At 47.6% G+C, this 13572-nt stretch overlaps 1 protein-coding gene across 3 annotated transcripts in view; it reads right to left on the bottom strand.

The window, feature by feature from the left end:
- The window catches only part of PRMT8 (protein arginine methyltransferase 8), a 110752-nt gene extending 102277 nt beyond the window's left edge, over positions 1-8475 (bottom strand). For all 3 annotated transcript variants that reach the window (XM_030538503.1, XM_030538513.1, XM_030538521.1), the window contains exon 1: positions 7775-8475. In XM_030538503.1, the coding sequence (XP_030394363.1) occupies positions 7775-7849 (75 nt within the window). In that variant the 5' untranslated portion in view covers positions 7850-8475. The remainder of the gene's footprint in view (positions 1-7774) is intronic.
- Between the last annotated feature and the right edge of the window lie 5097 nt (positions 8476-13572).

The raw sequence follows: 13572 nt of genomic DNA, 5'->3' as shown, positions 1-13572 counted from the left end.
TTAGTCTGTATCCGCAAAAAGAACAGGAGTACTTGTGGCACCTTAGAGACTAACAAATTTATTTCAGCATAAGCTTTCGTGAGCTACAGCTCACTTCTTCAGATGCACAGAATGGAACACACAGATATCTTGTTCTTTTTGAAGGAGTAGTCTAAGTTATACTGGCTGCAGAGGCAAGGCACCAGCTGAGGATCAGATGGAATGGGAGGCGCTCTGCTTTGCTCCCTAATCAAGCTCTACACTATTTGAGCATTCTCCCGTGTCAGTGGGAATTCTCAGATGCCCCTTTAGGATAGCTTTCTGGCTGCTTTTCATTGTCTCAGCAGCACAAAGCAGCTGGAGTAGAGCTAGCTGGGACTTTTCTGAAAACATGCGGGAGTTTTGTCAGAAAATGCTGATTTGTTGAAATCAAAACTAGTTGCAGGGCAGGGTCAATTTCCATGACTCTCCCGATTCAAAAACTGTTTTAACCAAAGTTTCAAAATGATCAAAACACTTGACCCAAGGTGAAATGTTCTTTGGTGTATCGGTTCACAAACATTTTCATGATTTTGACTTTTAATCCCGATTTGGGAAGGGAAAAATATTCAAAATCTCTAACTCCCACAGGATGGGAACACTGTTTCCCAGCCAGCTCTGACTGGAACATGGGCTAAGGATCTGGTCCATATAACTCAGATATGCTGTTTATCAGCACCACTGGCATTGCAACTTTCTGCTCTCCAGTGTTACAAGATTTTGAGACATGTGACCTCTCAGTAAAGTTGAAAGACATGTCACTGTTTTCTCAGTGGTGACATGCTACAACCCGGTCAGCACCATGCCTCAGAAAGAGTCAGAGTCCATCATCACTTCCACTACACTGCCATCTAGAGGGACCAGACAGCAAATGTGAAAAATCAGGACAGGGAATGGTTGGGGGGTGGTAATAGAAGCCTATATAAGAAAAAGATCCAAAAATTGGGACTGTCCCTATAAAATCAGGACATCTGGTCACCCTACTCCAGTCCCATCTCTCTTGGTGTAAGCAACTTCCACTCAGCGGTATTCTTTCATGCATGGAGTTCTGAAGTCATGTACTGAAACAAATAACATTATGCTTATATAGTGTTTTTCACCAGTCGGTCTCAGAGTGCTTTACAATGGATGTCAATATCATTATCCCCATTTTACAGATGAGGAAACTGAGACACCGAGGGGAATGACTTGTCCAAGGTCACCCAGCTGGCCAGCAACAGAGCCAGGAATAGAATCTAGGTCTTTTCAGTCCCAAACCAATGATCTAGCCACTAGACCATGCTGTCTCTCTCAATAGCAAAAATCTTTCTAATAGGTTTTTAGCTTGTGTTGAGTTTTACTTTAATTACTCATTAAAAATCAAATCCTGTGCCATAGGAGTGACAGGGAAATGAAATCCTACTCCTGGGCCACAAAGTAGTTGTGAAGACTCAGGGCTGCAAGTAGCCCTCACAGTTTTTCCACCCATTCATCCATAGTGGGGTGGCTGGTGGATTTGTGTGGTTGCAGATCCACTGACCTTCTCATTCACACAGACCACCTTAATGTCTTCATCTACAGTAGCAGAGAAGGAGCTTTCACAGATCTGGGCTCTGCAGTACTCAGTTCACATCCACATTTAAGGACTACTGGCATCCTGCATACCAGGGGGCACAGCAGAATCACACGATTTTCATTGTATCTATGGCCCTCTGTATCCATGGAAGAGAATCAGGACTTTCTGTAAGTATAGAGGGAGGATGATGTAACATTGTAAATGGTGGATTCTCTGTAACTTGAAGTCTTTAAACCACAATTTGAGGCCTTCAGTAACTCAGCCAGAGGTTAGGGGTCTGCTACAGGAGTGGGTGGATGAGGTTCTGTGGCCTGCTATATGCAGGAGCTCAGACTAGGCTGGGACCCAAGAGATCTAGATTCATTTCTTGGCTCTTACACACACATCCTGTGTGACCTTTAGCAGATCACTTAATCTATCTATTCCCCATCTGTAAAATGGGGATATTAGTACTTTCTTTCTCTCACCCTTTATCTAATCTCTTTAGATTTTGAGGTCTTCAGGGCACAGACTGCCATACTGCATGCTTGCACAGCAATTAGCACAATAGCCCAGTTTCAGCTGGAGGATCTAGGTTCTATTGTAATAATAATAGGACTATTACAGTGACTGGAAAGTGCAATTTAAAGTGGGGTGACATAGATTTCTCCCCCTGCCTGACCCTCCTCTTCCCCTCTCAGGCACCCCATCACCACCAGCAACCTGATCCTCCTCCCCAAACCCCATCCAAATTTGAATGAATGATGTTGCAATCTGGCACACAGGGTTGCAGTACCACACAAGTCTGAGCCAACCAAGAAGTGGTTGGGCCCTGCCCCGTGTACTCCTGCCCCCAAATCCACAGCCTCTGGATTATGATATCAGTCAGAGGTGTATATGGTACATATGGATGAGTATAATCATTGGATGGTTTATTACAGGGGACTTAGACTCCAGCTATGTATATAACCCCTCTCACTGTAACAGTCAGGTTATAAACTCCTTGTATCACTTGTGCCTTCATGCCTTTTTTTCATACTACTCCCTGCACCCGAACCAGCCACTGGCAAGGGTCAGGAAGGGATTTTGTACTGCCAATGTATGCTGGGAGATATATATTTTTTTAATTTCCTTACTCTGAAGTATCAAAGATGGTCACAAATGGAGACAGACAGGGTGGGCCAGGGACTCTGAGGTGATCTTGAGTATTCTCTCTCTCAGGTGCTTGGCTGGCTGGCTCTTGCCCATATACTCGGGGTCTAACTGATTGCCATATGTGGGTCAGGAAGGAATGTTCCCCCAAGTCATACAGGCAGTGATGCTGGGGTTTTTTAGTCTTCCTTTGCAGCATGTAGGTGTGGGTCACTTGCCAGGATTATCTCAGTATATCTCACTTAATTATTTCCTTGACATTCCAAAAGCCTCAGACATTGGTGCACCCCAGGCCCTCCTAGTCTCTGCCTGTGGCACACAATTATCTAGTTTCCTGATGTCTGTAATACTTTGGTCTTGGTTCAGTTTAGTGTGCAGGTGCTGGGTGGTGTTGGTGGCCTGTGATGTACAGCAAGTCAGATTAGATAATATGGTGGTCCCTTCTGGCCTTAAACTCTATAAGACTATGTATCAAGCACACACCCTCTTCCTGAAATCTCATTTCTTTAGACTTGTTTTCCATTGCTAAACTCAAATCTAGAACTGACATCTCCTTCCTCCATGCCCATTCATATTAAAAGCAGGGCTTTGGAGCTATGCTCCGGCTCCACTCCAGCTCCAGGCAAAAGCCTGCAGCTCCACTGCTCCGGAGCTGCTCCACGCTCCAGCTCTGAGATCCGCTCCAAAGCCTTGATTAAAAGAATAGACCAAGCAATCCATGCAAGTGCAACAATAGGGATTTTGGGGACACTTTACATAAATGCTCTTCAAAAAGCAATTTTACTTTTCCCTTTATTTTCTATCTTTCTGCTTTCCATTATTTCTATAGGGCCCAATTCTCATACAAGCAGTCTCACTGATGTAAATGGGACTGATCAGGTGAATAACGATTTATAAGATCAGTCCCATAATTGAGGCACTGATCCAAAAGCCCTATTCACATGAATAGCCCTACACTGAAGTGAATGGGATGGTTCCTGAGAGTAAAGCTCTGTAGTATTGGCTTTGGGACTGTACACTAGTCAGGCAGAGACCTTGAGCCAAAGCTTGCAAGCCAGCCATGAGAGGAACTTCCATTGATTTCACTGTGAACACTGTGCACAGACGGCTTTTGGTTTCAGCCCCCTGTCTTCTATTTTGTCTGTAAAGCACCATGCCCAGGGTGCTGTATACATAAAGAAATATAAAAGGCCCTGAAAATGAATTTCTCTGTAGAAATGTTGGCAAATAGCACTCTAATGGACTTCTTGTATATAAATACAGGGCTTGATACAATGTCCATTGAAGCCAATGGCAGGACTCTCATTCACTTCACTAGACATTGAATCAGGCCCATAGGACTATATCCACAAAGGGGACTTAGACTCAGCATTGCACTGGGTCATTTCAGCTACCCTGCTGGCCTGTGAAAGCCTCAGCCCCAGGTTAGGCACTTTGGCTCCCCACATACTGCACTGAGAGAATTAGACTCCTAAGAATGTGATTCAGAGAAGCCAGCATGCTGAATGGGGGGCCACCTAAGCCAGCCAGAAGTGAAATGCTGAGGAGAGGGATGTGGCCTAAGCCTTGGCCTTCAAATGGAGTTATGTGCCTAAATCTGGACTGGAGGAAGATGCCTATCCCCACTTGGGCTTCGCAGCCGTGAAGCCGTTAAGTACCTAAGCCAGGTCAGTTCTTTCTTACAAAAAACTCAGAAGGAGGTGATGTCTTTATAGTCCAGTGGTCAGAGCTAGGACTTGAACCCAGGCCTCCTACCACAAGGTGATTGCCCCTATTCCCTGAGCTATGGCACATTCTGATGTAGGGCTCTTTCCATTTCTCCTGTTGGAGCTGTTTCACTGTGTGCACAGTAATTAAACATTTATCAGCATTGGAACCTGGGTATTCTAGATGGGTGCCCTAACCAGTGGGGTATAGAGTCATTCTCAGTCTCTCATCCTGGCCCAATGAATATTGAATTCTTTACACAAAGTAGAACAACTTCTACGAGTGGGGGGCAACACCTACTCCTCCAGTTTTATTTTGTGCAGGGCTCAATGCAGTAGGCATGCTCTTAAGTAGCCTCTAAAAATCCCTTCTAGATCAAGCCCCACAGACAAGATAGGTGGGGGGGGGGTGAGGATCCCACCAGGATTTAGGTGCTGAACAGCCAAGCAGCATCAGAATTTAGACAGCTTTGTGCATGCCCACGTGCAGAAATTTAGGCACCGTGTTGACTCTGCCAGGGCAACGTTGGCATCTAAAGAATATAAGTGTCTACAGGGTTAGTCAGCAGCTGAGCAGAGGAGTTGAGGATCTAAATTTTTGTGTTAAATGCCTAAAGTGGCATTTTGGTACCTACATCCCGTTGCGGGTCTAGCCCATAGTGCATATAAAACAGTGTTAACACTGTAAATGTCTAGAAATTGATAAAATATGGGTCTACTCCCGTAAATCTCCCACTGGCATGAATAGTCCTCCTTTACTCACAAGTAGTCCCATTTATTTCACTGGGGTTTCTCGCATGAGCAAGAGTTTCTGGGACTGGTTCTATATTTGTTTTTTTAAACTCAGCACTGCATAAGAAAACATACAATATTTATAGCCATAATGATCTGAGATAATGCTGTTACATGTGTGGTGGAGTTCTGTAATCTAGTGTCATTTATCACAAAATGGTAATGCTACATGTATGTAAGTGTCTTGGTAAGAGCTTGAAATCACTATGAGTAAGATCCAGATGTTTTTAGAATAATTTGGCAGTGACATCTTTTGGCCATTTCTTAACAGTTTTAATTGTTCATCTGTCTGAGTGTCTCACTTTTTTTATATACTGCCTGTCACCCTAGTACCTTAGTACTTTAGAAAATTAAGAGTATGGGCCAGATCATCAGCTGATGTAAATCAGTGTGGCTCCATTGACTTCAGGTGGAATCAGCTAACACCAATTGAGGATCCTACATAACTTCAATGTGATAAGAACACAAATGAAGGGCCCTATATTACATTCTTTCTGCTTCCAAAACATCCACTGGCTTCAGGATGAGTTTGGGGAGGGAGACTCAGGGAATGCAGGTTGGAGCCCCAACTTGGCATCTTATGGTTTTACTGAATAAGGATGATTGGTAGCTAACTAGTTTCAAAAATACACCAATATTTTATCGGTTACATTTCTAATTATGTGGGTCTCTCTCTCTCCTTTTTAAAAATTAAGAAACATTAACAACTGAAAATTAATAAGCCAATAAACATGAGACAATATTTTACCAGATGTTATCAATGCATCCTTGCTGGCTTCATGCATAGACAAATACAATAGAAAATGTCTATCTGCAATATGCCACTCTATAATTTTGCTCTCATTTCACAAATCTTGCATTTGCATAGATTATAAGGAGCAAAAAAACTAGCATTCTGCTTCTCACATAACCAGGATACACTTCCTTTCCGAGCGGATTTTTTTAAGCCATTCCTGCAGATGCATAGTGCAGTGGGTGCAGCATTAGACAAGACAGCAGGAGAGGGGATAAACCCCAAAAATGCATCCATATCAAGTTTAGATGGAAGAGGGAAAGTTAATGAGTTCAGCTCATATTCCCCTCTCCCATTTAAGGACAATGAAGGGTTCAGAAAGTAAGCAGCTGGGCTTATTCTCCTCTGCCTCCAGTACTGGCCAGGAATCTGGGACCTCTGGTACAGTACATGCCATCAGTACTAGGACAGTTCACAGATGTGCTGCCTGACTCCTTGCTATTTATAGCAGCCTCTTCTACCAAGGTACTCGAGGGGGTTGTAACACAGGAACAGGCATGCTCCTTTGATTTATTGCTGGAATTATATTCGTTTAAGAAAACCCCACTCTTCTCATATGAGGGCAAGTGAAGCACATCCCTGGACCTTTACCACACATCCGTTAGCAGTGATTAGTGTCCCTATCATACAGAAACTGTTAGGATTCACTGCAGGGGAGACTGGGAGTGTTTGGGGCTAATACCTTTTAAATAGCTGTAAAACAGTGGAAACAGACGGAAGCTCGCTCTGGTCTCTTACCTCTGCAGGAATATTAAGGGAATGGAGACCAGCTGTGTTTGAGGGAGAGCGAGAGAGGCTGAAGAGGAATAGGAGTGTGAGTTGGTTAGCATGCAGTGCCATGATGGATATACTTTTCACGGTGCTGCATATCGGGTAACCATATGTTAAATATTCAGCAAGAAGAACACTAGGCATAGCCTATTAATAGAAGCCGAGAGTTTGGCTCTCGCTCGCTCCCACACATGCAGGCAGTCGGGGGATCTGATTCTATCTCTTCTTCCCCGGGAGCAAGAGAATAGCCATAGCCCCTGGAAAACCTCAGCCAGGTCCAGGAGAGCTCAGTGAATATCAAATGCTACTGACCCCGTTACCGCTCAGATGCTTCTCCAGAGGAAATCAGTGCAAGGCTGGGGAAGGCAGTGGAAGGACATGGAGCTAAAGCGAAAATAGTCTCTCTGCAGCACCCTGGATAGCTCCTCGGGGAGCCTCACCAACTAGCCGGCTTGCAGGCGGAGCCGGGGGCTCTGCTCCCAGCCGCAGCCACGCTAGGAGCTCTCCCAGGTGCTGCAGCGACCCGGCTCCCTAACTCCCTGGCAGTTCAGCGAAGGGCTGCCCGGGATGCTGCAGAGCTCTGCCTCCTCCCCCTCGGAGCTCGCGGAGCTATCCCGGGCGCTGCAGAAAGCCAGCTCCCCTCCTCCCCAGCCCCTGCACACCCGGCTGCCCAACGCTTGCAGCAATGGAGTGCACCGAGCGCCGGACTGAGCAGCATTGCTACCTCCAGGAACGGCCCAAGAGCCCAGCGCTTCATTTTACCAAGCCGCAAAGCACTAGAAGCCGCTTCAGAGCAAAACCTGCTGCTTGAGGGCAGGGCAAATTGAGGTGGAAAGTTCTTGACATGTAGCAAACCAGCCAGAGTAGGGGCCATGCAAAAACGCAGCAGCACCAGTGGCGGGAGCAAGCAGACGGAGGGGGGAAAGTTTTGCACTTGCTGCTGCTAGCGGGGTGTGTGTCCGGGAATAGGGGTCCGGGGCGGCAGGTCCCTGTGCCTCGCTTCCTTACCTCGGTGTTCTCAGTAGCATTCTCCGCCATTTTCCTCCTTAGGAGCAGGCAGCGGGAGGAGTGTTTCATTCCCATAAGAGCCAGCCAAGGGTTGGGGCTTGGGGATGGGTGTTTGGTTTTTTGGTTTTTTTTGCAAGATCTCCAAAAACTGGCACACACACAAAAAGCAACAAATTAATTTGCTTTGTCCTTTCTGCTGCCTCCACTGGCACCAATTTTCCTTTGACACTTCCAAGTTCTTCTTCCCTTTCCCCCTCTTTTCCGCCTCCACCAAGCTCTTGAGATGAGTTAGGAGGCAACCCCCTCTTCAGCTGACACTAAAGGCTGCCGAGCTGCGCGTCCTGCTCCCTCGGAGAAAGAGATCGGGCTAAAAAGGAAAGAAGCACCAACTAAACTGAACTTGGGCGTGCAGTGACCAGCGGGGCATCTTTGTGTCCTGTGGCTAATCTTCCAGAGGCAGAAGCAGCCAGAGACAAAGCAGCGGGGCCAGGAAACCATAGCCCCGTCCTTTCTTCTTTGGGCTCCTCTCTCTCTCTAAGTCTCCACTCCAGAAAACTTGCTTTTAAGGAAGGAGCCCACAGTGCTCACGCTTTGCTAGCTTCTTTCCGTGGCTATCTTCAGAAGGAAGCAGCATCCCCCTCCTGTTCTTGGGCTGGGCTCCTGTCCTACTCTGGGAGTTGATTCCATGTACCTTTCTTGGGAGGGACAATTATATCAGTCCCCCCGCCCCCACACACACAACTTTCTTCCGTCCTTCTCCCCCACGCCTTCGGATCAGCCCCACTTTTCTTTCCAAAGCCTCTCTGCCCCTGAGAAGGATTTTATGGGTCAGTTCATTAACTCCTTCTGCTCCGGCTTTTTTTCTCTTTGGTTTTGGAGGAAGCCTCTTTCGCTCCGGTTTTGTGTGTGCGCCTCTTCCTCCCGGCTGCTGTTTCCTGACTTACATCTTCTAGCCTGAGCCTGACTCCCAAACAGACTTCGGGTGCAGAAAGATCACTCTGGTATGAGCACAGCTCGTCAGCAAAGCCAGAACAAGCTTTTTGTTTTTCAAGCCCTTCCCTCTGTCCATCCTCCTCCGTGGGAACTGTCGTTAAGTGCCCCCTTCCCGCACGTTTCTCTGGTTCTCCCTCTACCAGCACTTTTTAGGTTCCTGTGGTCTTAGAGCGGAGCTAGATTTCCTTGGCTCGTGTTGATGTGTCTAAGGGCGGGAGGGGGTATATGTTACACACTGTCTTCCTGGGTCTTCACTTTATTCCAGTGTTGAACTCCAACGCACTGTGATCTCCTTGATCTCGTTGGGGCGGGGGTGGGGTGATAAAATAAAGCTAGAGGGGTTTATTTCATGTTGGATGTAAGTATCTGACCAACTTCACCACCGTTGGTTGTCCTAAATCATTTCTACTCGTCAAGCCAGCAGACGTCCAAAGAGGCTTCAACATTTCTTTGGGTGCCTATTTTTAGTACACACATTCATATGCCACCCTCCCACCCCGCACTCCCTGCTCTTTATCCTTCTCTGATTCTGAAATATTTTTTTTTGCGCAGCCTCTTTTATGATCTCCTGTAACAAAAGAGTTTCAAGAAGAGTTTATCCTCAGCTGACCTCTGAAATGCTGCAACACATCAGATTCCATGCCAGCAACAGGAGCCCATAGGCACATAGGAGGCAGGGATATTCCTGGGGCAGGTGTTAGTGACTTATGGAGCCGACAGCCAGACTGGCAGTGCTGCCTTCTTTCCACAGGAATGCGGCTGAACTGGCAGGACAAAGGAAACAAGTAGAGGAAAGGGGTCAGAACATTTTGTATATGCTCACTTACACAGAGATGTAGGTACGCCCCCCTTAAGCGGAGATTCTAGCCATGTGGTTCATTTCAGGGACGTGATAAATGTATACATACAGACCAGGGAACTGGAGATGCTAGCCATGTGATAAATTGCAAGGAGATGTGACACATAAACATATACCACTTAGGTGGCCATGATGCTATGAGTTAAATTACAGAATAATGTATTAGACTCATACCAGGTAACTGGAGGTGATACCCCTGTGAAAAACTGCAGAGCCAGTTGATAAATCCATGTGTCTTACATCTTTGACTGCCCACTAACCTATCCAATATTATCCTAACATGCCAACCCTTTTAGTATTTTTAAAAATGGTAGTTGTTTTGAAACTGATTGTTTCAGAAAAATGTTTCCTTCTCCTCCCAAATGTGGGATTTAAACCCTGCCCCAGATCACATTGGCCTGTATGCAAGATTCAGTACTGTACCAATAAGAGGCTGAAATAACCTGGCAGAGCTAGAAATGGGGCACTCTCTTTTTCCAGCGAGACACACATAGAGAACTTGAAGCTCCACTGATGTCAGTTCTTAAAATTGAGACAATTTTGTCTTTGAAAAGCTCTTATAGATCATTCTAGAGGTTTTTCTGGCTGTCCCAGAGCCTTGTATAGTTGAACTCAGAGTAATCAAATAACCCAATAAAAGTTTAAATCTAAAACAGTTGCCAAATGCATTTTCTGTCACATACAGAATAGCAGGTGGTATGAAATTTTTATCAGCGTGAGTTTGGGATGACCTGCATAGCTCAATTGTGGTTTCCCTATTTATGAGTAATATGCCCAGCCAAAAATTATGCTGCTAACCCCTTTAGACTATACCACACAGGCCTTGTCTACACTGGCAAGTTTCTGCACAGTAAAGCAGCTTTCTGCATTGTAACTCCTGAGGTGTACACACTGCAAGCCACTCAGTGTGCAGAAACTGTGCAGTTGCAGCACTGTAACAAAAACACCCCGATGAGAGGTTTACAGCTTTCTGTACTGGGGGTACAGCACTGCGGTGCCAGTGTAGACACCCTGGTCAATTAAAGCACTGCAACTGGCCTCCAGGAGTTGTCCCACAATGCCTTTTCTTGCCTCTCTGGTCACAGTTTGAACTCTACTGTCCTGTCCTCAGATGATCATCCATCATCCCCACACAGTAAATTTCTCTGGAATTTTGAAAGTCTCCTTCCTGTTTGCTCAGTGATGTGAGCAATGGTTTCAGCACATCTTTCCAGGTGGCCATGCCTGCTCCAAACTGCAGGTGATCCCCCACTTGGAGCAATGCCGAGCTGCTGGACCTCACCAGCATTTGGGGAGAGGAGGCTGTCCAGTCCCAGCAGCACTCCAGCCATAGGAATTATGATACCTATGGACAGATTTCAGGATATATGACAGAAAGGGGCCATGACCAGGACATATTGCAATGCAGGGTCAAAGTGAAGGAGCTGTGGAATGCCTACCACAAGGTGCAGGAGGCAAACTGCCACTCCGGTGCTGCACCCATGAGCTGCTGGTTCTACAAAGAGCTGGACATGATACTCAGTGGCGAACCACCTCCATCACAAAGGCCACCATGGATACTTCGGTGAATCGCATGCCAGTCAAGAATGGACCGAGCCAGGAGGAGGAAATCTTGGATGAGGATATGGAAGGATATGGACTCAGAGGCCAGAGATGCATGCAGCCAGGAGCTCTTCTCTGCCCTAGAGGAGGCTAGCCAGTCATAGCTGTCTGATCTTCGCAAATGCAAACAGGAAAAGAGGCCCCAGTAAGTGGCTTTGATTTTGGGAATCGCTGAAGTGAGTTGTTGGGGGGAGGAGGGTTGCAGAAAGCAGACTTGGGGCTATATGACATGTGTACCACCACATGCCCAGTCTGAGTGGCAGAATAGGGTGTTGATTGACTCCCTCACTTCATGGGAATCTGCCTCAGATCTCCATGAAACTCTCATGGAGATACTGGGCAATCCACGACGCAGGTTCTTTGGCAGAGCTGCTTTGTTTCTTGCCCCATTAAAGGTAACTTTCCTGCGCCACTCTGCCGTCACTGAGCAGGGGGGACCATTGCTGCACACAGGCGAGCCACATAAGTGCCAGGGTGGAAGCCGGAGTCTTGGAGAAGACCCTCTCTTGAATCCCCACTCACCATCAGCAGCGAGATCTTCCATAATGAACACAGCCTGGGGAAAATGTGAGGACAGGAATGATTATCAGGCCCCCCTACAGTGCAGGCTCTCCCCAAGAGTCACGTGCCCAGTGTACAATAGGGTCCAGGTACACTGATTTCCCCTGCCCTTGTGGCTACTCACCATTTTGGGGGTCTTGTGGCTCGTGTGCTTGCCTGGGGTCAGTCAGTTAGTGACAGGTATAGGAATAGTGGCTGTGTGTTAAATCACTGAATCAGAGGTCTCTGTATTGCAAACAATACTGCTTCTGTAAAATGTTGCATTTTGGCTTCACAGAGATGACCTTGGGAGCCCAGCCTCCCTCTTTGTTATCACCAGCTGAATGGCTGCGCAGAATTAGAAAGGGGCCTGTAGTGAGGCGGTGTGGCTCCCCACTACCCCAGAGAGGGAAGAGCCCATCTGAAGGCTGGAGTGGGTGGAGCTAGGGAGCTCTGACCCCGCCCCTCAGAGGGTCAGGCAGTGACCCGGAAGTATAAAGGCCGGCCCTCAGAGCTCAGTAAGGCCCGAGCCGCCGGAGAGGCCAGTTGCCTCCAGCCTAGCCCGCGACTTGGAAAACCCCGGGGCCCAAGGCGGCTGCCAGGACTGGCCAGATCTACCCTGCACCCACTACCAAGAGGAGTTGCCAGGCCTGCCGCTCACCAAGGAACCTATGGTGTTGGACCCCTCAGAGGACAACAGTCTGACCCACGTACTACCCAAGGGGGAGTGTGGAAGTAGCCCGGGGGCAGCTGACTCTAGTCCGGCTGCAGCACACCCAGAGCCCATGTCAGTGTGTTGCGGCCAGGATCTCCACTGACTAAGCAGTGGGTCTTCTGCCGCTGCTAGGGCCCCGGGTTGGGACGCAGTGGAGTGGGAGGGCCTGCGTCCCCCCTGCCACCCGACTTGTGGGTGGCAGTCTCCCCCTCTCCCAGGCCTTGGAGGTTTGGGCCTACTATTGTTGTTCAGCCCGGCCTGAGCTCCTGATTCTACACTGCCCCACCCCGACCCAGGGCCTGGGCTTACGGTGTTTGTTCCAGTACCACAAGGGCTGCCAAGGAAGACCCCGTGGACAGACTAATTCCCCAAGTGTCAACTGCAGTTAGTGAGCCAGTGTGGCTCCCCACCACCCCAGAGGGGATCGAGCCCCAGCAGACCCTTGTACAGGGCCACAAAGAACTAAAGAGGACTTTCTGTGTGAGATTATGATGCACTCTGTGGCCGAGAAACAGGCATTGAAGCATTGGCGGGATAGAGAGAAGAGGGACCAAAAGGAGAACACAGCATGCCAAAATGAAGCCACAGAGCGGCTCTTAAATGTTATGGAGCGGCAAGTTGACATGCTCTAGATGATACTAGCACTGCAAACCAACGAGCTCTGCACCCACCCTCCCCTGTAGCCACTGTCACAAAACTTTCCCATGTGCCCCCCAGACACTGCCAACATACTCTTATCAACCTCCTGGCTCCAGTCTGTACCCACAGCATTCTACTCCTGCCGCGTCACAGTCCAGCCCTGTGGACTCCCAGTACCCACTGCACTCAACACCCTCTGAAGTTTAGCCCTGCTGAAGTACAGTACCTGCTGCACTGTTCTCCAAAGGAAAAGGCTGAATATGATCCCTGGACATACGCAAATCTTTAACCATTCCAGGACCCCACCTCCTCCTGAGATCTTCCCTTCTCCCATCCCCCTCAGTGATGAGGTGTTTTTTTGTTTCTCTCTCCTCAACTTGTTGTTTTTTAATAAAAGAATTGTGTTGGTTTGAAAGCAATCTTAATTTTATTAATTGAAAGCAAACAGAG

The sequence above is a fragment of the Gopherus evgoodei genome, chromosome 1 (assembly GCF_007399415.2).
Source record: "Gopherus evgoodei ecotype Sinaloan lineage chromosome 1, rGopEvg1_v1.p, whole genome shotgun sequence".
NCBI lineage: Eukaryota > Metazoa > Chordata > Testudines > Testudinidae > Gopherus > Gopherus evgoodei.
Note: the sequence above shows the minus strand (reverse complement) of the source record. Positions and strands in the feature narration are given on the sequence as shown.